At 33.6% G+C, this 26,382-nt stretch overlaps 1 protein-coding gene across 1 annotated transcript; it reads left to right on the top strand.

Moving 5' to 3' along the window:
* Positions 1 to 17,030: 17,030 nt before the first annotated feature.
* Positions 17,031 to 25,935, top strand: LOC143539061 (cysteine-tryptophan domain-containing zinc finger protein 3-like). Its single transcript, XM_077032478.1, has 13 exons — positions 17,031 to 17,755; positions 18,847 to 18,919; positions 18,999 to 19,123; positions 19,480 to 19,896; positions 20,488 to 21,563; positions 21,848 to 22,281; positions 22,639 to 24,050; positions 24,131 to 24,291; positions 24,440 to 24,600; positions 24,677 to 24,837; positions 25,061 to 25,525; positions 25,598 to 25,692; positions 25,812 to 25,935. The coding sequence occupies exons 1-11, from the start codon at positions 17,546 to 17,548 to the stop codon at positions 25,244 to 25,246; spliced, it is 4,416 nt and encodes a 1,471-aa protein (XP_076888593.1). The 5' UTR covers positions 17,031 to 17,545; the 3' UTR covers positions 25,247 to 25,525; positions 25,598 to 25,692; positions 25,812 to 25,935.
* The last annotated feature ends 447 nt before the right edge of the window (positions 25,936 to 26,382 follow it).

Raw genomic sequence — 26,382 nt, 5'->3', positions numbered from 1 at the left:
ATCCCGGCATCTTCACCATGACCGTCCAAACGGTCAAAAACAACGTCTACTTCGGCCAATCAATCGCTGTCTCAAGCAGGGTCGGATGCTCGTTCTCAATTTAACTTAAACGAGATTGATCTCGATTTTCTTTTTGATGAACCGAATGAGTATCACGTCCGGTAGAAAGAGACAAGGCCAAGGCGGCGGCTAGAGGTGGGGATCTTCGTCTAGAACGACATCCTCGATGAGTTCCGACGTGAGTGCGCGGTTTGACAACTTGGAGCTTGCACTTAAAGAGTTTCGCGAGGACAGAAAACACTCGAAAGATGAACTCAAGATAAGCCATGCATGGAGAAAGAAAGAAGGCTAACTCCAGCGGCAACGAGATAAGAACTTCAAACTCCTCGCAAAGGATCTCTCACATCTAGATCCGGCCACGCGGGCGTTTTTGGAGAAAAAAAAAAAGCAAGGATAATAGCAAAATACGCAAACGAGGACGAGGACGCCGAATATTAGTTCTATTTTTTTTCTATCTGTACGTTTTTTTTATGTTTTTCAGCTTAATTTAGTTTGATTTTTATTATATTTTAAGTTTAATAAATTTGTTGGTTTTTTAGTTTTATTTAAAAAAACATATTTAAAGGGGCTTCGAAGCCCCCTCATCATAGAGAGACATCTTTGGGGTGGGGCTTCGAAGCCCCCAGTGCCCACGTGGCCACGTGACGCTGACGTGACACGGGGAGGGGCTTCGAAGCCCCTCACCATAGAGGATAATCTTATAAGCTACAGTTAGAGAAACTGGCACAAAGTATATATCTTCTCAAAACATTTTACTATGGATAAAGAAGAAAGAGAAAAAATAATATTTTGATAGTAAACCTCCCTTTAACTTTGTCAAATAAGAAGAGACAATATGCAAGGTTCGGTTTTGACAACAACAAAAAATTTACATGTCAAACTAGTAACAACATTTTCGAAAAATCAAAAACTAACCAGAATAGGTTGGATGGGTAAGCCGAATCAACTTGGTCGATGAAAACAATTTGATTTTGCGGTTTGAGTCCTTTTATACATTTTTTAATTCTTTTATATTTTTCCTCTTGATAATTTTTACATTATTAAAAAAAATAATAGAATAAAGACAGAGTAACTCCGTTAATTCGGTTCACATAATTGTGTATATAAAACTTGAAAAAAAACATACAAGAGACCTAGTTAAAGTGGGTTGGTTTGTTAACAAGACTTGTTCAAATACTTAAATCATTGGCTAGACTATTAACCCCAAATTCTAAACTATAAACCATGAGTCAAACCGTAAAAACATCGAAATCAGGCTAGGTGGCTTATATAATTCGATTTAAACAATTTGAATAGTTAAACGCTCATGAACACCCTTAAATAAGGAACACTTTCCGTTATTATTTTGTCGAATGATCTATGGTTTCATGCATTGTCATCATACGTTCGTATTATCTCTCTTCATTTATTTTATTATACAATTCAAATATCTTTAAGATATTAAAATATTTGTTAAATCATATAATAAAATCAAAGATAACACGCTATAGAAAAAGTTGAAACACAATTGTAATACTATGTTATTTGAAAATATCTTTTTAAATTAATACAGTTAACACATAAATATGTCATAATAATAGAATAATACTAGACACTTAATGTTTCAAAAAAGTGAAAAAAAAAATGCTAAAAAATTAATATTTTGTATCAGAAAGCTAATTTTACTTATGTCTAGTAAAACGTTTTTCAAATTTAACTCTAGTGATTTTATTAAATGAATATCATTGTCAAGGTTAATTTCTTTAGGCTATGACAATCAATACAAACGAAAAAAAACTTTAAATATATTAACGTATTAAACTATCCAAACACTCTTAAATAACCATGCTCAGCATGTTCCTTTCAAGAGAGTCATATTCATCCTTCATTTATCTTTTAACTAATATAATATTGTTTTATATTTCAAAACTATATTTTTTGTTAAAAATATTTATTTTACATAACTAATCTCATGTTCAAATCTTTAAATAAAAGCTCTATTGATCTTAAAAATTTAATACCAGAATTTTAAGTGGACATAATTAATTGTAAAAAACCATTACTATTTTTTGTTATCAAACGGTGACTTTCACACTTAAGCTAGCACTACGCGACCAAGTCCCGCCCCACCACCCCACTCAGACCAGCTATGTTAACATGATCGGGATCCACGCTAGCATCCAAGTTTGGCTTGGCGTTCCCGGTATAATTAAAAAAAAATACGCATTTAATACCATTTAAGTAAAATGATTAAAAAAAATAATAATAATACAAAACCCCACTACCAAACACCAAATAACTAATGATGGTAAGGTAATTAATATCATGTATTTATTATAGCTTAATATCAAATATATTACTTTTGAGTATAAATTAATATTTCTCTATGCAATCCTTTCATTTCAGCAAACCAAAATATCATAAGCATGTCTTCTATAGAGTTTTGTTTTGTAGTTTTATTCATATTCACAATTGTTGGTAAGTTATGTATTGCTTATTGATCGTTCATGTTTTTACTTCTAACCTTCTTACATATAATTAACACTTTTGTCGACATATTACTTATTTTTATTGCTTTGTATATGTGTAACTAAATTAGGGAGCCCAGTGGTGATGGCCAGAACATGTAATGAACAGAACATGTAATGAACACTGGAACCTTAATCCGTGTCATACAGATGATTGTAATGATCAATGCTATGAAAGAAGAGGGGTGATGACCGGCAAGTGCTTTTTTGGAAATACTTGTGTATGTTTTTGGGCTTGCTAAGAGCCATGAATTAAGAGTTGTCTCGCGCCCCTAAGTATTCTCTACCTACCCACTTGTGTTGGTTTCGGGTTTAATAAAAAACAATATTATATTTTATCTTATTTAATTAAAGAGTGGCATAACAAAAAATGTCATTGTAACAACCCACCTTGAAAGGGTGACGTGTCACCATCATAGTACTCAAAACATAAGACTCGTTAAGAGTATAATACCAAACGGACTTTCAAGATCCCTATGATTAATTATTTTTTTATGGCAAATCTAGATAAACTAGCTTAAGCTACAAAGTAAATAACTTTTTCAGCCCAACAATCATAGAGCTTAATTCTTCTATATTCACACATTGTCTAGACTCTAGAGTAACATGTGAACCTGCTATATAAATAAAATTTACGGAATGAGTTGAATGCCCGGTAAGAATAAATGGCTCAAGTAAAAATAAATATAACAATATCAAATATAACATAACATACAATGATACTTTGTAAAGTAAGCAAGCCAATAAGGTAAATCGTATCATATGTATAATACTATGAGCCGATACATATATAACATACCATTGGGGCTACATAAACTGCATACTATGTACCTTATAGTGCGATGGGGAGTTGTCAATTGTCATGCACAAACCATCCACAAACATAACACATATATAACGTAGGATTGATTCACACGTCTCCTAATGGCCTCATACACCTCACTAGTACTAAGGAGACACTACAAGTTGATCTCACTGTTGTCACACCCCCATCTTAGGGCCTAGGCGTGTGACCAATAGTTGGTACTTGTTTTGTAAATACATCAGAGTTGCAATTTAGTTTTAGCGGAAGTCTTTAATAAAATATTCTTATATTGAAAACTTATTAAACTCTCGGGTTAAAATACCTGTTTGATATTTCAAATACATTTCTTTGAAAAACATAATTCTTTTATAATACATTGAAATAAAATATCTAAGCCATCAGATAGCATCTAATGACTATAACTCCAATATTCTATTCCTTCTTGCTTGTATAGTTTAACCTTTCTTGTTTTCCTGTAAAATGGGTTGAAAATACGTCAGCACGCAGCTGGTGAATGACGCTAAACCAACAATAATACCTTTGTGACTACTCATTAGGCACCTAACTAAATTGGGATCAAATTACCCTAAGTACCATGTACAATTAATTATATACACAATATCATTTCTCTGAACAGTCTCGTAGACCTTCAGAGGCATGTTGATGATATGCATGGCCTTGGGGGAATGCCGAGTCACCATGTATGTTTGGATCCAGACACATGTATACTCTTAATCAGAGTGTCCGTTTCTTATCATTGTAACACAAAGTTTTAAGGATTCGTAAATCCTATGCTAACATTCTGACTCAGTATAAAAAGGTTTGGGGGCGTATTCACCTTTTCTGTTTATAATCAGTTTCTGTTACCGATTCCTGTTTTCTGTTTCCTTCTTCTTGTCTTGTTACCTCGAACTTATAGTACGAGAATAACCTTTATATAAATAACTAGATCATTGATCTAGCTTCAAACCTTTAGTTTGTTTTGTATAGCTTTAACCTTGATAAAAACATTTGTTTATTCAAAACATTTGGACCTTAAGTCTTTTTGTTTGTTTATCATTTATATACTATGTTTCTTCTTCAAGAAGAAACATTAACTTTATAATCTTTCTATTTGAATATTATATTTCTTAATAATAAAGAAATACTATTTTAACTATAACCTTCGCTTAGGAAAAGTTATTCTATTCTTAATCGTAATCAAGGTTCGGGCTATACCCCGACTACGGTCTTAAGCCATTTATAATAATAATAAAATAATAACTTAGGCAGAACCCTACCTCGCACGAGTATTCGGAGTTAAATATTCCTAAGTTTATACGGCATCACTTCTACTCTATATCGCGTATTGAGCATAAACCGTAAGAACTTCGGAGCTTGACATGTACTACGTGACTCGCACGCAAATCGAGGTGAAATCCGGGGTTGCCGGGTCGTGTACGTACATCGAGGAAACGTCGGGTTTTGGCACGGATTACGAGGTAATATTTGTTGGGTCGGTGGCACGTAAAACGGTGTTAGTCACGCAAACCGAGGTAGAGAGTGAAATTCTAGAGAGAGAGGGGAGAGGTGTGCATGCAAATGAGCCGTGACCCCCTCCTATTTATAGCTGAATTTGTGTCCCATCGCGGTACGCGATGGGCTCTTCCCTGACTGCGTCGCGTATCGCGACACCCACATTTCTGAGGTCTCACCACGTGGCCTGACACGTTCGCCACGTGTCATGGCCTGCTGCCACGTGTCGCCAGAGCGTGACACGTGTCCGTGAGTCATCATGGGTCATCGCTGTACGCGATGCCCGTCTTATTGGACCCATCGCGTATCGTGATGGGTCCCTGAATATTATTTTTCATTTTTAGTCCCTTGATTTTTGGTAGCTTGTCACGTCTGGGTTTAACTCTCGTTGTCCAAAAATACTAAGGCGACTCTCAAAGCGGCTCGCGGCGATACGAGCGTGCAAAGTGCGCCATCAAAGCGCCACATTGCGCCCACGCCCTTCGCCGTCGCCATCGTCTTCGCCTGAGCCCGAGCGCGTGCGCGTCGGGTGCTACGCACCCTCCGCTAGGACCACTTGGTGCATGATATCCATAAAATAATATTACTATGGAAAATCTCTTTCTTATAAAGAGCTTCCATTTCTTTACCACTTTCCATGTAGGATGGGATTTATATTCCTCATATATACCCAAGTAAAGTGCTTCCACTTTCTTACATCCTTCCATGTGGGATGGAGTTTCGTTTTACTTATTTCCTTTATTTAAGAATACTTATCTTTGGAAATATTTTTATTTCCTTATTTTTTCTTATATTTCCTTATTTAATATTTTCTCATAACTTGTCTTGATATTATTTTTGATCCTTCAACTTTCCTAAGTTGTCAAATCTTGATCGAAATTTTTGGGATATTACAACTGTCGTGGTGGGTGCACACGCCATCGATGCAGCAATGTCGTGCCTGTAGGAGTATAGGAAATTCCACATAAAGCTAGAAGGGTAGATGTGTGTAACGACTCGGGCTTTTCGATTTAATATTTTATATTAAATACCCGACTTGTTTTGACGTTCGGGGTTATTTTTATCGCATTTATCGAGAAGATTAATTATTATTATATTATTATTTAATTAATTATATAAAACATATATATAACTTTCTTACTTTGGCAAAAATCACCCAAAAACCAAACTTTAACCCCAATTATTTCCCTCCTCATATTACAAGGACTAAAATGCAAATTTTATTTATTTAATTATCTTAACCCACTCAAATTTGGTTAACCCAGATCCGATCCTATTAATTACGGCCTAACCGACGTTTTTATTATGTTAGTTAATCTAAACAGATCTGCAATTTCTAATAAACCTAGCCGACACTAATTTAGACTTGTAATGCAAGCAAACAACATTATAAATCCAATTAAACTTCCAGTTAGTATCATCAAACCTTCATTGTCCTTAACCCTAAACTTAATTATATTATCGTGATGTTTTGATTGGTGTTCTTGATCCCCTTTAAGCCGGCTAGTATTCGTTGAGATTAACCCATCCCGTAACGTAATTCGAGGTAATTGTGTACAGCTTTGTCTTCGCGTTTGTCTGATTATCAATAACCCTAACATCAACGAATTTATTCAATTGCTAATCCTAGGGTTTATACTAATTGGGATTTTTAATCTGGTAATATTTAAACAATCGTTTCTGATCATAACTTGAATTAGCCACCAACCCAGTTGGCTGGTGGCATTGTGTATAAGACTCTGGACGTGGGGGCGCCGGTTCGAACACCCCTCACCAACCCTTATTTTGTGTTTTTTGTTTGGGTTTTAATCTATTTTAACATAATATAAATATATTTAACCAATTTAATTATATTAAAAATATTACAAATATATTAATCGGTATTTTTTTAAGAAACCGACATGTTAACTAGCCACTTTTCCGAACATTTGTTGAAACTATATATATATATATATATATATGTATATATATATATATATATATATATATATATATATATATATATATATATATGGTTGGTATCATTTAAGAACTCTAAAAAAGTTAAGAACTCTTAGGAACTCTAAACAACAAAACATTTTTAAATTTTTTTATATATATTAACATTATTTAAGAGTTGTTTTATCATACTTTATATAAAAAAAATTAATTACATATATTAATCACAAGTTTACATATGTGTAAAATTTATGTACTAATAAATTTACATAGGTGTAAAACAAAACATAGATATGTATAAAAGCTATTTTTTAAAATTGTAATCGTAAATATAGATATCAAAAATGATAAAACTACACTCAAATAGCATTAACATACAAAATACTTTATAGAAAACATTAGTTTTTAAGGGTTCCTTCAAGTTCTTAAATAATTTAATAGTTATGTAATGATATTCATCATAAATATATATATATATATATATAGGGAGGGGTTATTGTAAAAAGAGGAGTGTGTCTAAAAGTGTAAGAAGCAATCTGGGTGGTTAGATCTTGTTAATCAATTGTCAAGATGAGAAAATGGAATAAATTAAGGAGTGTCTAATTTTACCTCATGAAATTGGTGTGTTAAAGGGTATTTTAGGTATATTAGGTATTTATATCATGCAGATAGTCAACTTATTAATCGGGGAAGCTCCTATTTTTATGCAATCAGTTGATGGACCTTCCAAATAACACCCAAGAATAAAATTCTTTTATTATTCAACCCATAAACGATTGTAGTCCACAATTTACAACCACCGTCAAATTGCTTCTCTATCTCTCTCCACCGTTGTTCAAAAGAAAGCAGACGAAGGTTAGAAATTTGTTTTCGTCATTCAATTCCTTTAGGTAACCTCGTCTGGTGTGTCTTTATGTAATCGGCGGTGTGTCTTATCATCGGCTAACTTCGGATTTTAAAATGGTGTGTTTAATTGAAGTTGCAGTTGAAGAATAATGGAGAAGAAGAACACTCAATTGAACGCACGCGCGGGTAAACGAAGAATGCAAGTGTGTTTTTAATGATGTAATTGTTTTTAGTTGAAACCCCCAATTTCTACGGTTTCAGTTCCTGGTCTGTTGTGTTTTTTGTAATACACAGTCGTCGATGACCGAGTGTATCAGTGTGTGTTATGTTATAGTGTGTCTGATGTTGGTGATTAAAATGAACAATTTCGTGTGTTTGAGTATTTAAGTTGATGTGTTTTCTGTTGGTGATTGAGAGTTGTGGTTTTATTAAGTGTGTTACAAATAACACTCAAATACTGGATGTATAATAATTTTATCAATTAGAAATTTACATACCATAAAAAGAAAATAAATTAAGATTACAATCCTACCCTTTTAATCTAATGGTGGAAAATGCTTCCTACACTTTTTAGGAAAAGATAACTTTTTATTTTAACCTTTCTCTATATATATATAATAGATTATTTAAACAAAAATTTATAAAGACTTTGATATTTAAAAATGGGTTTAATTTAATATATATATATATATATATATATAATGTATCACATATTAAAAATATAGTTTATGTATTTTATAAAAGATCATATTGATGACCGTCGTTCGAGTCATGCAAAAACCTAAATAACCTAAGTAGATAGGGTAAATAAGGTATCGTATCCACCAGGAGTATGTGGTCAATGTAATCGTATAACAGATTTATAATATTATGAAGTAGCAGATTTTAGTGCTGATCACACAAGCAATTAGTTTAGTTTATAATTAAGCAACGAACAAGTGAACAAGTTTCAATCAATTAATAAAAGCAAATCACACCCGGGACTTCAAGTAAGTAACTTACAGTAATCTCATGCAACCTAACAGATTAATCATTAACGGTTAACTACAGACTGATCAACTAGACAAAACCTTAGACATCAATAATCGCTTTACACACGGCACTGGTTATCAAACAGTCCCTGCCAGTGTGACTCGGTTAAGGGCAATCATATGTTTTATCGTATTCAACCTAATCAAGCAGTCCTATGATCAATTATTATAGCAACTGGTAACTAATCGTTCAGATCAACGTAAACCTAAACCAATTGAACACACAGAAATACCAAACATCAATAATCATAGATTAACCATAAACAATTATACATAAACGTTCTTAGTTACATGAGAAAACTGAAAATAATACAAACTTTACATCCCGGGTACGATTCGGAGAAGTTAGCCGAGCATCGACATCATGGAATCTTCAATTATGATTATATGGAACATGTATGTGATCCCGGTATGAATCGGAATGGTGGAATCACCCTCTTGTAGCTCTGGTAACTGCCAGCCAGGAGTCCCCTAATGAAACCCTAACTTTATCCTTATATAGGGTTTTAAAAATGTGAATCCCGTAGTTTATTTTGGTCTAGCATATGGTAATCTAGTTTCAGCAAATGGTACTCTGGCTCAGCAAATGGTACTCTAACTTTAGAGTATGATACTCTATTTCAACATACCATATTTTAAAGACACCTGATGTACGCTCCCTCTTATGCTCAGCGTATGATACTCTGTTTTCAGCAAATGATATGCTAAACCAACTTTTACCAAGATTCATCAGTTTTGATCATACACAATCACACATCATCCCGGGTCTTCATCTCGTGCTCGTACAGGTCCAAATTAGGTACTTTAACGTATATGACCTGAAATACAATAAACACGTATGAAGTATCGGAGTTCCCACAATAAACAGTTAAAACTAATAAATAAACGAACTTAATTATATACAAATTAACCAACTATCACATATTATTACTTATATTTTACTATATATTATTTACAATATCTATTTAAAGAGGAATCGTTATTAATAGTAAATACTCCCTCTCTCCCAATTTAAATGTCTTAGTTTGATTTTTCAAGTATTTCTTTTGTAACTTTGACCGTAAATATTTTTATTCGTGTTATATAATACTTGATGAAAATTATATCAATGTAAAATATATTTAAAACCCAATCCATTCATATATTTTACATCAATTATTATGTAACACAAACAAAAATATTGTCGGTCAAAGTTAAACAAGAAAGACCGAAAATGTCAAACTAGGACATTTAAATTGGGACGGAGGGAGTATATAATTAGATACATTAAATGTATTTTGGTTTAAAATAATTAATTACCACAAATTTCTTTATAAAAAACCTATAAAAATCTCTATAATTATTTGTTTAAGATTTTTAAGTATTTTATATAATTAAATCATATTATTTACGATAAAACTTCGATAATAAAATTAATAATGAATTTAAAGAATATTAAGCTTTCATTAGAATGTACTCGATCGTCGAATCCCGAACCTTATCTAATCTTAGTTCTGTTATTCAAATTATATTTATTGCCGAAATTATTCTTTATTAGGATATCTCGTCGGTATTTTCCCGAAGAGCTTGATCTACCCTTATATCTTATCAAATCTTTATCGTCTCGCTTATTTACTATGGTGAGCATCTAACTCCACATTTTAACTCATTTTTAACCGTTTTGGGGACATATACATTCTGTTTATTTTATTACTATATATTACTCAACTTGCAACTATTAGTAATGTGTGTTTTTAACAGTTTATACCTAACGCGCTATTTGCTTGTATGCTTTACTTGAATACATGTCGGAGAGATCCAACATATTCTCAGTCTAGTATGATCATACGTCCGTCGTGTTAGCCATCATTCAGTTCATCTAACATCGAGCTTACCGACATCATTATACACTTGCTCATTGGTTAATTTTCTTATCTCATTTGACACAATTTGCATTTTATTTATTATTTTATAATCATGAAAATATGGTGATTTACTCACTCAACCTTGTGTTGACAAATCTATTTTATTTTTAGCGCATATGCAGGTTGTCGTGTGATGTGATTCTCAAGCTTGTTTTGAAGAGAACTTAGGGTTGCATACTAGAGAAGAAAACACAAGTATTAGAATATTGAATTTTGTTTTATCTGATTTAATTTAATTTATAAACTTTGGTTACTTTGATGTATATGATTATTTAATTAAATGTAATAGATATTGTCACGTTTAATATTGCATGATAGTACCTTGAGAGCTGTGAGCAATCAGCTCACGCCCCGGCATTTCCGCCGTAGGTTGGAGTGTAACAATGAGCACATGTAAATCTTGGTCGTGCGTCACTTATAGACAACATAATATCATAACGGTACACTAATTCTCGGAACCATGCAATAATGAAAACAACAACATATTTATATCGCATGCTACGCGGTACCAACAATAATATCAAATCATAACATGAATGGACAACCAATAAACCATATAGACATTTCAAAGACATTTAGGATTTTCAAATAAATGTGATAATCAGAGGGGTTTATGTCACACCCCCATCTTAGGCCTGGGCGTGTGACCAACAGTTGATACCGTTTTTGTAAATAAGTTAGAGTTACGAGTTAATGCAGAAATATTTGTGTGGATTAAAATATTAATATTTACATATCATCAAAACACGGGAATAAAAGTTTTCGGTTAATATTTACAAAAGATCACTTGTTTAACAAAACCACCATTCCAGTTTTAATATTACAAAATGATCTGAGCCATCAGATCGCCTATTGAAGACTTCGATTCTTCAGGCACTTAATCGTTACCTGAATAACAGTTTGAAAATACGTCAGCAACATATGCTGGTGAATAAGCTGAAGCAAAATATTTTTATTTACTTAATTACCCCTCGAGACATAACTTAGGTCTCGACCATCGTGGCTTAGGAATAATCAAGTTAAAAGCAAAATCACAATTACAAACTTAAGCTCTACTCGAAACCGTTTAGCAAACATGTAACATTCGTTACTTTTCAAACCTGAAAATCCAACCCGTTTTAAATTTTCGGTTTTATTTATAAATGTATGTATAAATATAAATATATATTTCAAGTTTCGTCTCATGTATTTTTATTATGTTCGTTAAGCGACACATTTTGTTGTTTTGATGTGATCGTATCATTCTTTTAGTATCCATACAATATTCTCGATAGTTTAAGTTATCGATCGTTCATTTTCAATTGGATTCGTTTAATTTACAAAACTCCGGCATTTAAAGATTTACTTAAGCGAGTTCCGAACTATCCGGGTATAATACAAACATAATTCCAAATCATTAACTTTTATTTTATTTATATAACATTTAAAAGTTCAGGGTTTAACTCGTAATTATATTCTAAATTCTATTTAAAAGAAATATGAAAGTTGAGGGGTTATTTGAATAAATTATTCAAAATATAATAAAAAAAACCCAACCCCCCCCCCCCCCCAACCCTCCGCCGCCGCCCGTTTTTCCGTCCAACAACTCCGGCCGCCGGAAAACCGGCGCCGATGAGACCCAAAAACTTCATTTACTCGTCGTTTGATCCGTTAATTCATCCTAAACGACTTTTCCATAATTGTTAAACATTAATATACGATTTATTTCGTCATTATCAACCCTATTAACTCTAATTAAATACCCAAATCATCGGATTATACTTAAAATCTTAATAACTCGCATTTAACTTTATACGCTCCAATTGATCTTGTAAATAAGCTTGAAATCTGCATCTAAACATGTCCCTAACATCAAACTAATATAATCTACCCGCTGTAATCGCGTTTTTGTAGAGGTTTGAATGAAGAAGATGATCTTGTACGTGTTTATATATATATTTGTTTCCACCCTTTAAACAGCAAACAAACCTGGTCCAACTCAACTGGTTAGTTCATGAATATGTCAATTAGAGGACCCGGGTCAAAGCATTGTTGTTGACTTGTTGTTTTGTTTTGTTTTTGTTTTTCAAAATTTTTTCTTTAATATATATTAACCAAATAAAATTTATAGAAATTATATTAAATCAATAAAAATCATGTTAAGTTAAATTAACACAGTTCTAATCTCTTTTCACCTATAAACCCAACTTTCGTTTCCGTTAAATTTTCATTAGAAACCTGATTAATATTATATTAATAAACATTATTTCGTTAAACTTTATATCACGATAATATAATTATTTTTCAAAGCTAAGATTCATAATGCATAAATATTATAAATCTCAAACTGGCAAGTTCGTTTAAAACTAGTTTAACATATATATTTCGTTCGTTAAACTTTAAAAATTCATTAACGTGTTCGCTTTCAAAATAAAATACACTAATAACACTTAAAATTCTGTAACGTTCTAAATTGATATTAACCTCGTAATTTGAATAATATTCCGTTAAAATATTATAATATCGTAATATCAAACTTCAAAAATAATAAAACATGCATTAAACATTTCAAATCTTGTAAACCGATTTATTTACTTTATAAGTCATTGGTTAGTCTTTAATTTTGTATTTTCAATTTTAGTTCGTGAAGTTCAATTGCTTGGGTTTCATTTACGCGCTTTTGGTTATATTTCAAGTTTGTCTTCAACTTTAAGGTGAGTTTCTCACACCCCCTTTTATCCTTTTTAACTATTTTGGGGGTAGCATATATATCCTATCAACAATTCAATTTCGTTTATTCTTTATTTACAAACTACAATTCGTTACATGGACTTGTGTGTTTATTTGCTTACTTGCTCAAAGATTACGTGCATGGATTACTTCAATATAGTATGATCATACTCCCCTCTTTGCACTCAAGACATTTTTTGTTTTGAGTGGAAAAGGGCCTTATTATCCGAGTACATTGGTGCACAATCCTAACTGGAAATGACCTTACTCGCGCTTATCTGAGTACGCTGGTGCACAATCCCAGTTGGAAACGACCTTACTTGCTCATTTACATTTGTTCATGGAATTGTATAATTTTTATGTACTTATATCAAAATCTGTATGAACTCACCAACTATTCATTTAGTTGACATTATTTTATACATATGCTACATGTACCTTATTTAGAGGATGATGCCGTGAAAAAAACATTAGTACTTAGGACATTCAACTTAAATGGACGAAATTTTAAATGTGTATTTCTTTGTATTTTTCTTGTAGTTACTGTTACAAACTTGTGTACCTGATGTTTAAATTAATTAAAGATATTATTGTCACTTAATAGTGTCACATATGTTTTGAGCAATCTGTACGTCACACTCTGACGTATTCCGTTTTAGCCGAGGTGTTACAAAACACCGCAACATTCGAGATTACTTAGCTACCATCAGTATACACATGATTACCCACTCTCGGACGTAACTTAGGTCTGGCCTGTCATGGCGGATGCATATAACCAAGTGTAGCGCGGTGTGCCTACTGTCTAACCGCATATGTAAAGATCCAAACAAACGTACACGACAGCCTGAGGGCCAACGATTACTTTTATTTATAATGTTTTAGAGATACGTAATCTCATGTAATCAATTTACTTTGACTCGTTTAAACAAGTTATAAAAGTTTGGGGCGTATTCACCTTTGAAAGGATCAGCTTCACTTCATTGATCGTGTTGTCTTTCTTTAGCTATCTCAGACCTATAGTGCGAGTATAACCTTTTGTTATTACTAGATCTTTAATCTAGCTTAAGATCTTTAGTCTCTTTTTGTATAATCTTTACCTCGATTATATTTTCTATTCGAACCTTTAGTTCAAAACAACATTTCTTTATTTAACAAGTTTAAACCTTTAGTTTTACTTGTTTACTTTTCTTAAAACTACGTTTCTTCTTCTCAAAGAAACATATACTTTATTTCTTTACTTATTATTTAAGAAACTTAAATAATATTAATTACAAAGAATTACTTTATATTCATATTTCTTATTTATATTTTCTTTGTTATATTTTGTTTATATTTTCTTTTATTTATTTTCGAGTTATTGAGTATATCCTTGACTAAGGTCTAAGCCTTTTAATATTATATTAATATTTATTCGGGCATTATCGTTACCTTGGTTGGCTTATATTCCTAGGCTCTCCAGCAACACTTCGACGCTTTCTCGTTTCTCAAATAATCTTGATCAACACCTTCTTGTACGTAAATCGAGGCACATCGGTCGTCGAACTTCGTCGGCACACACTTCGAGGTGGACGCCGACTCGTCTCTTGGTGGAACACACTTCGAGGCAATGCCGTTGGTGTGTGGCACGAACTTCGAGAAAATTTCGGTTTTGGGCGCGGATTACAAGGAGGGTCAGTGGCACGCTTTACGAGGTAGTAAGAGAGTGATATAGAGAGAGAGAGTGAGATGTGATGAACAAAATGAAGGGCTAATAGCCCTATTTATAGGTGTTGATCAGCTGACCTATCGCGATACGCGATAGGTCTTGCAAAGGATCCATCGCGTATAGCGATGGGTTAACGGATCCTTTAATTATATTTTATTGGGTGGCGATACGCGATAAGCCAATTTGGAGGACATCGCGTATCGCGACTAGTCTTGTCGTGTAACCTAGTAGACTTGCCATGTGTCTAGACACGTGCCACGTGGGGACACGTGGAGGCACGTGTCATAGCCTGTCAGACCACGTCATCGCGATGCGCGATGACGTTGTGGTTATGGCATCGCGTATAGCGATGGGTTAAGAAAGCAGATTTTCAAAATTGGTCCTTGTACTTTGAAAACTTGGCATTTTTGATCTGATATTTCGTGATGTTACAGTTTAATCAATTGAACATTAATTCGATAAGTGGAGGGGTAAGAATCCGTACATGCGAATGATTTGCTATAAAACATTAGTTCAAATAAGAAAAGTTTTACTTTTTGTTTTGTTACATAAAGTTTTTGTTTTAATTGGTGATGGGTTTAATGTTCAGTTCATGTTTAAGACTTTAGAAAAACTCATGATGTGTTATAATTTGGTGGATATTTTTTTGTTTATATTAGGGGTGTCAATCATGACAGGTTGACAAGTTGAGGAGTATCGGGTTTGTGGGTTAGCGTATTGAGATTATTCAATCCAAACCCAACCAATATTTTTCTTCGTGTCATGTTGTGTCGACCAATTTAAATTCGTGTCGTGTCCAGGTTGTGTTTTGGGCCAACTCATTTTATGTTCATATACGAATATGAGCAATATTTATTGACTTAGTAATGATTTAAACAATTAATTACTCTTAGTCATATAAAACTTGTAAATATTTTGTGATAAATCTAATTGTTAATGTGTATTTATCTCTCAATCTCAATTAACAAACTTAAGTTCACATATTTAACTCAAGTTAAGAACAAATGAATTAAATAACATGACAGTTAGAACTAATAAAATGGAAATGCCGGAAGTAAAAAAGTATTTGTTTAAATCATATAAAAAATCAAAGATAAGAACATTCTCATTCAACCATCAAATTTTGTGAGAGTGGTTTTTATTATTTAGAGATTGGTTTAGAGTGTTGTGAGTGAATGAGAGAGAAAATGCATTGATTTTTCTGTATATTTGAAAATATACTGTTGCACCCTATAAATTTTTTAATATATATTGAAAGTGGCTGTGAGTGTAGTATAGAAAAAAATATATTGATAAATGTATAAAATAGTATTATTTAGTTGAAAAAAAGAGAAAATATATTGATATTTATTGTAACTTTGAATTCGAAAAGAATTAGATGTGAATGCTCTAATACTCTCTAAAAAAGTTGAAACACAATTATAACACTATGTTATGAAAATATCTTTTTATATTAATACCTTGAAAGTTAACACATAAATGTGTCATAATAGTAGACTATTAATGTTAAGAAAAGTTTTAAAAAAATTCTAAACAGTTAATATTATGTATTAGACAGCTAATTTTACTTATGTCTAATAAAAAGTTTTCCAAATTTAAAACTTCAGTGACTTTATTAAATGAATATCATTATCTAGGTCAATTCTTTTAGGCTATGAAAACACAATACGAACAAAAAAGAACTGAAAACTTTAATATATTAACGTATTAAACTATCCAAACACTCTTAAATAACCATGCCCAATATGTCCCTTTCAAAAGTCATGTTCATCCTTCATTTATCTTTTATCTAATATAATATTGTTTTACCATTCAAACTATATTTTTTATTAAAGATTTTTAATTTACATAACTAATCTCATGTTCAAATCTTCAAATAAAAGCTCTATTGATTTTAAAAATTTAATACCAGAATTTTTAGTGGACATAATTAATTGTAAAAAACCATTACCATAATTAAAAAAAAATACGCATTTAATACCATTTAAGTAAGAAGATAAAAATCAAATTAGATTAAATAAAATAATACAAAACCCCACTCCCAAACACCTAATAATTAATGATGGTAATGTAATTAATAATTATGAATGAAAAATAAATAAAATAAATAAAAGAAAAAAAAGCGGCAGCTGTACCCAAAACCAGAGTCTCCTCCGTTATTTGTTTCTTTCATCGCTCATCGATTTGAGCTAAATCACAAACACAAGATCATCAAATAATATTATTTGTCACGATCCAAATCAACCAAATTCAACCCAAATTGATCGTAGATCGGTAACTCAGCTGCCCCAATTTCACCCCCTTATGCGCCAATTTCAATCGTTTTGTGTTTCCGTTGGTTTCCGATCTCGATGTTTTGGGCCAATTCCTTTCTGGGTTTTGATGGGTTTTCGATTATCTGAAATGGGTCGATGAGTTTTTCGAGTTTCGTTGCGGTTTTGTAAAGTTAATTGTGATATTGATTGATACTGGTTCGTTGGTTGGTTTAATTGATTAATTAAATAATTCGTGGGGTTTTGTTTTGGATGATTTCTGTTGGGAGTAGGGATGGTGGTAGGAAGGGGGGGTTGAGTTTAAGGTATGGTGTTGATGTTGAAGGTGGAGGAGATATGGAGCTTGAAGAAGGAGAGGCTTGTTTTCAAAATAATAATAATATTAATCATGATGGTGCTGGTTATGATGATGATGATGATGATGATGATGCAATTGACCCTGATGTTGCTCTCTCTTATCTTGTAAGGATTTTTTTTTTTTTTTAATTTATATATAAGTTGTTGGTTTGATTGTTTAATGTTTAGGGTTTGAATTGTGTTGGTTGGTTATTGTTGGATAGTGAATGTGCATTATTAGATCTATGTGTTGTGTGTAGTTTCCTTTTTTTTTGGATGTGTGACAGCTTGACTTGATATTTGTTGTTTGTGGATGCTGGATTTGTTTCCAGTAAATGTGGATGTATGTGTTTAAGGATACATGTATGTGGATTATGATACATATGTGTGCTTGTGTAGTTGTATACATACAGTTGTGTTTCGGTTGGTGTGTGTATGAAGCACCTTGTCATTATTGCTTTGTTTTAGGATATGTAACAACTTTGACTGACGTTCGATATTTGTTGATGTTGGATTTGCTCCAGTAAATGTGGATGTATGTTTGCAAGGATACATGTGCAGGGATATACACACATGACACATATATATGTCACAGTTGATGGTTGCATGAAGTCTAAAAATAGTTATCTATAATTGTATTAATTAACATGTTAACTAAACATATATGAATTGAAGCACCTCGGCATCCTTTACTTATTAGTCATAACTAGCAATAATTTCTAGCTTTCATGTATCCATTTTAAGATAAAGTTTGATCCTCTTCTATGAGATACTGTATCCGTTCTTTGTGGTCAACATTTTGGTGATATTTTTAACGTCCAAACGGTTTGCACCTTTTCAATTTGATTTGCATATTAAAGTAGAAACTCTAGACATGGATTATTGCTATCTTATTTGAGTTAACATTGTTCTTCAGGAAGGTTAATCCTATATTGTTTTCCCATGTTAATTACGACATGCAAGTCTAATTGGTAGCTATCGTGAAATGCTGTTCCATATTTACCTCTGTAAAATAGGTTTATGGGTGGTTGATTGACCTAGAGTCCTAGATAGGGGTATTTAATGACAAATTGTTTTTGTCGGCTTTCCTAATTTTCGTTTACCGTATTTGAACTCTCAATAAATGATTTTTACGTTCATGTTGCTTTTTTCTTATTGCCCTATCGAAACATATGCTTCTTTCTACTTATGTATACTTCTTATTTCTATCTTTTAAGGACGAAAAACTTCAAGATGTATTGGGACATTTTCAAAAAGATTTTGAAGGTGGTGTTTCGGCTGAAAATTTGGGTAAGAAATCACGGATTGTTGGCACCTCCCGAACTAAAAATGCTGGAATGCTGATTCTAGCATGTGTACTTATTTGCAGGGGCAAAGTTTGGTGGATACGGTTCGTTTTTGCCTACTTATCAGCGTTCTCCTGCTGGCCCTCCTTCAAAAACGCCTCCAAAAGTTCATATCAACAATGCATCCCCTAATAATCTGCATCTAGAGGTAGTTTGTTTTTGATAATCCGTAATTGTTATCGTATTAATAACTCCATTAATACTATAGTTAATGACCGCTTTTACGTGTTAGCGACGTTTCCAGTAATCACATTTCGTTAAATTTGTATATATATTAATGATAGTTAGATATTAATTATACCTTTTGCGTCAAACATAAAAATAAAATCGTTTTTCTAGTGTTTCCTTAAATAATTGTTGGCGCATACTCTAATTTCAAAAACTTGGATCCACCAATTTGCTATGGTGATTCTTAATAAATGTATGTGAGGTTTTCAAGGGTAAAGTGGGAATTATTGTTATATTTGATATATTGCACAAAGATTTAATAATATTGCTACACAGGGTGGTCGACAGCAATCTGTTTCCATACCAAATGCATCTCAAACAACAAGACATGGACCGGCTTTGACTAGCGGTGCACCACCGGCAACTCCGTCACTAAGGGGTCCGCCAGTGAACGGTAAACTGAAACAGGACGTGCACAGGTCCTCTGCTAGGGCTGCTGATAAATTCATCTCTAATGGTCAACAATCCATTAACAACAACTTTGGTACCACTTGCGACCAAAAGTCACTAAAGCTCCGAATCAAAGTCGGCTCTGATAACTTGTCAGCTAGAAAAAATGCTGAAATTTACAGTGGACTTGGACTTGATGTATCTCCTTCATCTTCATTTGAAGCCAGTCCTGTAAATAGTGATGATTTATGTCATGTGCCTAATGACGTCCCTTGTGAGGAATCCCCTACTAGTATTCTTGAGGTTGGTAATTGTTTTTATGTTTTTTTATTTATTTTACTCTAGAAATGATGAAATAGACTTTGTTGGGTGGTCTGAGTAACGCGTCAAACATATCCTGGTCAAAACTGGCATGCCATTTGTTATACCTATCGTGATGAAACGGGCCGGGCTGGGTTAACACTCAACATCTTTTTCACTTTGTGTTGGTATTTTTAAACTTATTATTTTTTATTTTGTTTTCATACAAAATGTATAAAAAGAAATAAATATCCCTAATTTAACAGTAAAATTTGGATCGCATTAACGAAGTTGATGAAAATGACAAGTTTTAGAAACCAGAACGATAGCCAAGGGAACAAGAATTTTTTAGATGAAAGTGGTGAAAGTGACCAAACCACATTGACCAAATGACAACTCACTCTTAAAATAATAATGTGATTTTTTCCCCTTAACTAAAGTACTTTAAAGGCGTATTTTTTACTTGTTTGGCCCGTTTGAACACAATGCAACTCAGATGACCCATTCTTAGGTTAACGCTTCAAAATTTCTGAGTCTTGTTTTTATTATGTGAAATTTCTTAAAGATAAGAAATCTATTTTGATCTTGTAACAGATGATGACATCATTTCCAGTTCTTGGGGGTTTACTGTTATCTCCCCTTCCATATGATCTCTTGCACTTGACTGAAAAAGAAAAACGGGAGGATAGTAGTTGTGGGTCCGTACATAAAAGAAGCCAGGAAAGTACCCTTAAAGTCAATAAGTCAGATTCTAAAACTGATCAAAATGAGAAAAAGCCAACAGCTGAAGATAATTTTGTATCGGTGCAACAAATAAATGGCATTAGCAGTGTAAAGAAAGAAGAATATTTGGATTTCAGAAAAGGTGATACCTATAAGGGTGAATCATCTGATATACCAAAAGAAGAACGTTTGGGTTCGGTTTTCATCGATGATAACATTCGGGTCGAGAAGCCTATTAAAAAGGATAATCTGGTTGGAGATGCAAGTTCTGATGAAAAGTTTGTAGCGTTTTCTGCAAAAGCTGATTCAAATGTTTCAAAAAGTAGTAAAGTTCTTCCTTCAAAGCAGATGCTTGCTCAAAAAGCTACATCACATGAAAAAGATGGTGTGAAGATGGTGACATCATCTTCCGGAAGCAAAAAGAAATCAAAAGGAAGCCAGAGTTTGGAGAATGGAAATGGTCTAAAGAATGATAATTCCTCATCTAAAAATAAAAACAGTTACGGGTCCAAGTCAGAAGGCCCTAAAAGCACTAATGGGAAGGTGAGAGAAACATATAAAGATTTCTTTGGTGAACTTGATCCGGAAATTGAAGAGGGTGATGATGTGGCATTGGAGGACAAGCCTTTTGGGAACAAACCAAAGGACTTCAGAGATACTGAAAAGGTTACTCAAGAAAGTGACGTCTTTTCAAAAGAGAGAATAAATGGAAAAAAGGATCCGAAACCATCTTCGTTGGTTAATCCAGCAGTGGGCCCGACGGGCCTGGGCCCACCTACAATAGGAAACGGTGGGCCTGTAACTGATACAGCTGCTGCCACAGTACCTGCTGTAGTTAATGAAGATTGGGTTTGTTGTGACAAATGTGAGAAATGGAGGCTTCTTCCACTTGGTGTTAATCCGGGCAGCCTTCCTGAGAAGTGGCTCTGTAGCATGCTTGATTGGCTGTAAGTTTCTTTTTTTTTTTTGGTAAAGTGAGATTTTGAGTGGTCAACACCTTTTCTTTTGTTTTATTAGTGCGGGTCAAAACAGTATATGTTGATTGGTCAACACCTTTTCTTTTCCATTTTCTGTTGATTGTTATAAATGATTATTTTATTAAATAGGATTATGAAGACAATACTATGTAACTAATTATCCATTTTTCTTAAAATTTTTCAAGAGTCTAAATAAGCACCTTTTAATCAAAATCTTTCATTTCCTGATATTTATTGTTTTGTCAAATCCATAGGCCCGGAATGAATCGGTGCAGTATCAGTCAAGAAGAGACAACAAAGGCTATGACCACCCATTTTCCTTGGCCTGCACCTACGGTTCATGGTATTCAACCTGGTGGACCGCAACCAGGACTGGTGTCGGTTGAGCCGTTGCACCCTGATCAAAGACACCAACTTTTTGGTCCACAATCTGGTGTAAAGAAAAAACATGGAATAAAAGATTTATCGAATGAAGTGAAGCAAGAGAGACCCTCATTGTCTTCTAGTTCTACAAAAAGAAATCTTCAAACATCGAGTAAAACTAGGAGCGTGAATGATGCAAACCAGTCCGCTGTTGTAAATGAAGTAGAATTTCAAGATTCGGGCCATTCTAGTAGCTTGATGGCAGAAAAAAACAGATTAAAGCACAAAGAGAAGAAGAAAATACTTGAAAATTTTGTGGATGAAGGTATTCTTTTTGCAGTTGACTTTGACCTTTTTTTGTATGTTAAAAGTAGAAACTTTGACCCCTTTACCTACAAATGGGTTGATGTAGGTTATTATAAGGTTTTTTTTCATCTTTAATATGTTAAATGAGTTAAGCTTTAAGATTTGAGGAAAAAAGAAACGTGTCGAATAGTTCCATTCATATATTACACATTGGTTATTATAAAATTAAAGAAGGGGTTTGTGGGTCGGAGCAGCCCGATTGACTTGTGTTAAAAATGACTCATTTTGACCACCTCCAAATTTGCCATCTGTATGTGTATTTATTGAGTTTCTTCAAGTGTATAATGTCTAATTTAATGGTTCTATCCTTGCACAGGCAATAACTCTCTTCAGTTAAAGTCTAAGAACAAGCGAGAGACTAGTCAAGATAATTCTAGAGATACCAAAAAAGTGAAAACGGATGATAATCAGGGGGCCCACAAAGATCGGGTTTTTGACCATGATGGAGCAGCCCCTAAAACAATTAACACCTCCGTTAATGATTTACCTTCAAGAAAAGACCTCCAGAAATTTGATGACAACTCGAAAGATTCCAAATCTAACTCAAAAGTTTCGGGTGTAAATCTCAAGCATCTAAATGAAACTTCACATGAAAGAGATCTTGTAAAGAAAAGGAAATCTAATGAATTTGATGACAATGCACAAGTAGAAGAAACGAGCGAAAATGGGCAGAGAAAAGGTAAAAAGGTAAAAATACCCGACCCCTGGGAGGAAGAAAAAGGTAGATTATTGGCTGCTGCTACTTCAAGCTCTTCCAAGGTTTCTGGTTCTCATAAAACTAAAGCCAACAACCATGAAGCAAAAGGGTCACCTGTGGAGTCGGTTTCTTCATCTCCTTTAAGGATTTTGAATCCCGATAAACTTACACCTTCTAGAAGAAATATCGGAAGTGTCGATAATTCTCAAGATCTTAAAAAAGATTCTGAGAATGATAGAGGAAATTACAAATCAAGCATATTCAAGAAGGAATTAGATGTAGCAGAATCCTTAGATAAGGGTGTACCTTCGCTTGAATTTGAATCACCAGGGACAAAACCGTCAATTCAAGGAGAAAGAAAGAATGATGATCCATCTCCCTCCAACGGATCCCTTTCACGGAAAAACGGGAAAGAATCTTCTTCAAGATCTAAAGAAAAAAATCGGAGTTCTAAATCTGATATTGAGAAGATCAATCTTTCTGAACGTTTGACTGAAGCTTCAGATGTTGAAAAGTCAAAGGGGGTACAAAATAGACCTCTAGATAAACTTGATAATAAACCATCTGTTAATCCCATTAAAGCTGAAAAAGGGTCTGCTTTAAAAAAAGAATCTTCTGGAAAACCGGTCTCAATTCAAGATGTTAAGCAGAATAATACGCCAATTGGACGGGAAGGTGAAAAGGTTTCAAAATGGGATGTTATGGGAAAAGGAAAACCGCACTCGCTACCACCATCTGGTAAAAGCCAAAGTGAGTCAACACGTCCTCCCCAACCTGTTGTAGGTTCTCAGAAAGATAATGTGGGAAATAGGTTACTAAATGATGGCGTTGAAGGTAGTGACGCATTGAAATCTATCAAACAGAAAAAGAAAGATGAAAACCAGAACGGGAATCAGTCGGTGAGTATAAGACATCCTACACCGACTGTACATAAAGGAATACCAAGTCCACTCAGACGGGAATCATCGAGTCAGGCTGCAAGTGCTATAAAAGAGGCCAAAGCTCTTAAACACATGGCTGATCGTCTCAAGGTTTTTAGCCTTCCTTGTTTCGGTTATCATAATTTTATTATTTAGGTGATGGTTGATTTAAACTCGGTGTTTTTTTGCAGATTTCTGGAGAAAATCAGGAGAGTAACTCGCTTTATTTTCAAGCAGTGTTAAAGTTTCTTTATGGGTCATCTTTATTAGAATCTAGTTATACCGAAAGTGGCAAACACGGTGATATGATTCAGTCAATGAGCATGTATGGTAGCACCGCAAAACTTTGCGAGTAAGTGATATCGGTAATTCAATTCCAATTTAATAGATTTTAATTGAAAATAAAGGACATGATGACGGTAATATAATGATGCTCTAGTTAACCCTAATTAAGTTATCTTATCAAATCAAACATACTAAATTGTGTGATTAATTACTAGGTATGTTGCTCATGAATATGAGAAGGTAAAAGAAATGGCAGCCGCAGTGCTGGCCTACAAATTAGCTGAGGTGGCATACTTAAAGGTGGTTTATTCTTCACATACAAATGCTTCAAAAGATAGGCAGGAGTTGCAAACATCTCTCCAAATAGGCCCTACAGGTATATTTACTTTTTTTTTCTTTTTAATATATATTTGCAATAATTACATGTTTATAATCCGTATTTGTATTTGTAGGCGAATCTCCGTCTTCATCTGCTTCTGATATTGATAACCTGAACAACCCAGCTGCTGTTGACAAAAATGCCCCTGCCAAGGGTGTTAATGATCCTCAAGTTGCTGGAAATCATGTTATTGCTGCTCGGATTAAACCTAACTTTTTGCGGATTCTTAACTTCGTAAGTGCACTCCCGATACTTAGTTAGTTATCCGGCTTGACTAAAGATGGCATTTTCCACTAAATTACCTTAAAATGCGTCAATTTGGATTATAATTTATTTAATAGTTTATCTCCAATGAGTTCAATAGGTCAAACTGGTCAATCGATATCAAACTGACCCGTTTTGAACAATATTTTGTTTTGACCCTTTATCCGACGTTTCACATCTGAAATCTTGGCAGGCGCAAGATGTCAACTTTGCAATGGAAGCTTCTAGAAGATCTCAGAATGCATATGCAGCTTGCGGCTCGCAACCAGAACATTCCCACCATCAAGAAATAATCAAACCGGCTCTTGATTTCCATTTCCAAGACGTCGAAGGATTGTTGCAACTCGTACGCATGGCAATGGAAGTAATTAGCACATGATCTCGGGTGGGATGACAACAAATTAAATGGATATATCAACTATTAATCGCGTGTTTATTGATTATATTAGATGTTGGGGATTTGCAAACAAATGGTGGATTAGTTTTTGTACAAGTGTACAGTATTAGTTAAAACTGCGTTACTTTTGTGATACGAATAAGGACCCGCGATCCAATTCTGATCAAATAAAGTTGCAGATTAAAGATTTTGATGAGATTAGTGAAGGTTGTTAAATTGTTATCTTGTTTGGAAGCATTGACATCAAGTTTGTCTTTTGAGGTATGTTGACTTTTTTACATTCTTTGACTTTCTGTTGTAAAATATTAACTGTCAGTTTGGTTTGGATTGTAGTTGATTGTTTTGTATATAATGGAGTTAGATTAGATTTAGCAGTGATAGAAATCATTAAAGAAATACTTAATGCAGCCTTGAGGATGGAGGATGGTGTAACTGGTAAAATTTCATTCTATTTTATTTCATTAACTTTTTTTCATAAATTTTTTCAAGTGTATTATAATGTTTGTGTTTATTTTTCTGATTTATTTATTTTTTATTTTGTGGTTAGATGAATGGTGGAGAAATGCCTTGATGATGATGATGATGAATTTTTATGTCAATTTTTTTTTATTTTTTTTTTGGTTGCTTGTTATATTGAGGGACCCACCATGTGGACCTTGGAAATTAATATGTATGAGAAAATGACATTGATGGTTAGTACTTTTGAAACCTTTGTTTTATGTGAATCTAATGAGCAAACGTTCCGGCACATTATTTGTTTTGTGACTAAATTACAAAGATAGTTCTCCGTGTTCAACATTATTAGTTACACTTTCCGCTATTGGTTACACTTTTAATGGACGTGTGCAAAGGTTTCCTTGGGCCAGACGAAGATCGGCCCTCGAGTTCAAAGCCAGAAGGGAGATTGACTGCAAGACTCACCCGTTGAGCAGGGACGAAAGTTGGTCTTGGTGATCAGACGGAGTCCAGTGGAAGGGCTGCTGCTCAACGGATAAAAGTTACTCTAGGGGTAACACACTGATCTTCCCCAAGAGCTGACATCGACAGGAAGGTTTGGCACCTTGATATCGGCTCTTCACCACGTGGGGTTGTAGTATGTTCCAAGGGCTGGGTTGGGT

Source organism: Bidens hawaiensis, unplaced genomic scaffold, assembly GCF_021521415.1.
Source record: "Bidens hawaiensis isolate Kalapana, Puna unplaced genomic scaffold, B.hawaiensis_p1.1 tig00011793_1, whole genome shotgun sequence".
NCBI classification, from domain to species: domain Eukaryota; kingdom Viridiplantae; phylum Streptophyta; class Magnoliopsida; order Asterales; family Asteraceae; genus Bidens; species Bidens hawaiensis.
This window is presented reverse-complemented; position numbering and strand designations above follow the sequence as displayed.

What these genes read in the sequence shown, in the direction of transcription:
- LOC143539061 (XM_077032478.1), top strand. Translation starts at nt 17,546, where the DNA reads ATGATTTCTGTTGGGAGTAGGGATGGTGGTAGGAAGGGGGGGTTGAGT. An exon ending in ACATGGCTGATCGTCTCAAG is followed by an intron (nt 24,051 to 24,130) that starts GTTTTTAGCCTT and finishes GTTTTTTTGCAG; the next exon opens with ATTTCTGGAGAAAATCAGGA. An exon ending in TTTTGCGGATTCTTAACTTC is followed by an intron (nt 24,838 to 25,060) that starts GTAAGTGCACTC and finishes AAATCTTGGCAG; the next exon opens with GCGCAAGATGTCAACTTTGC.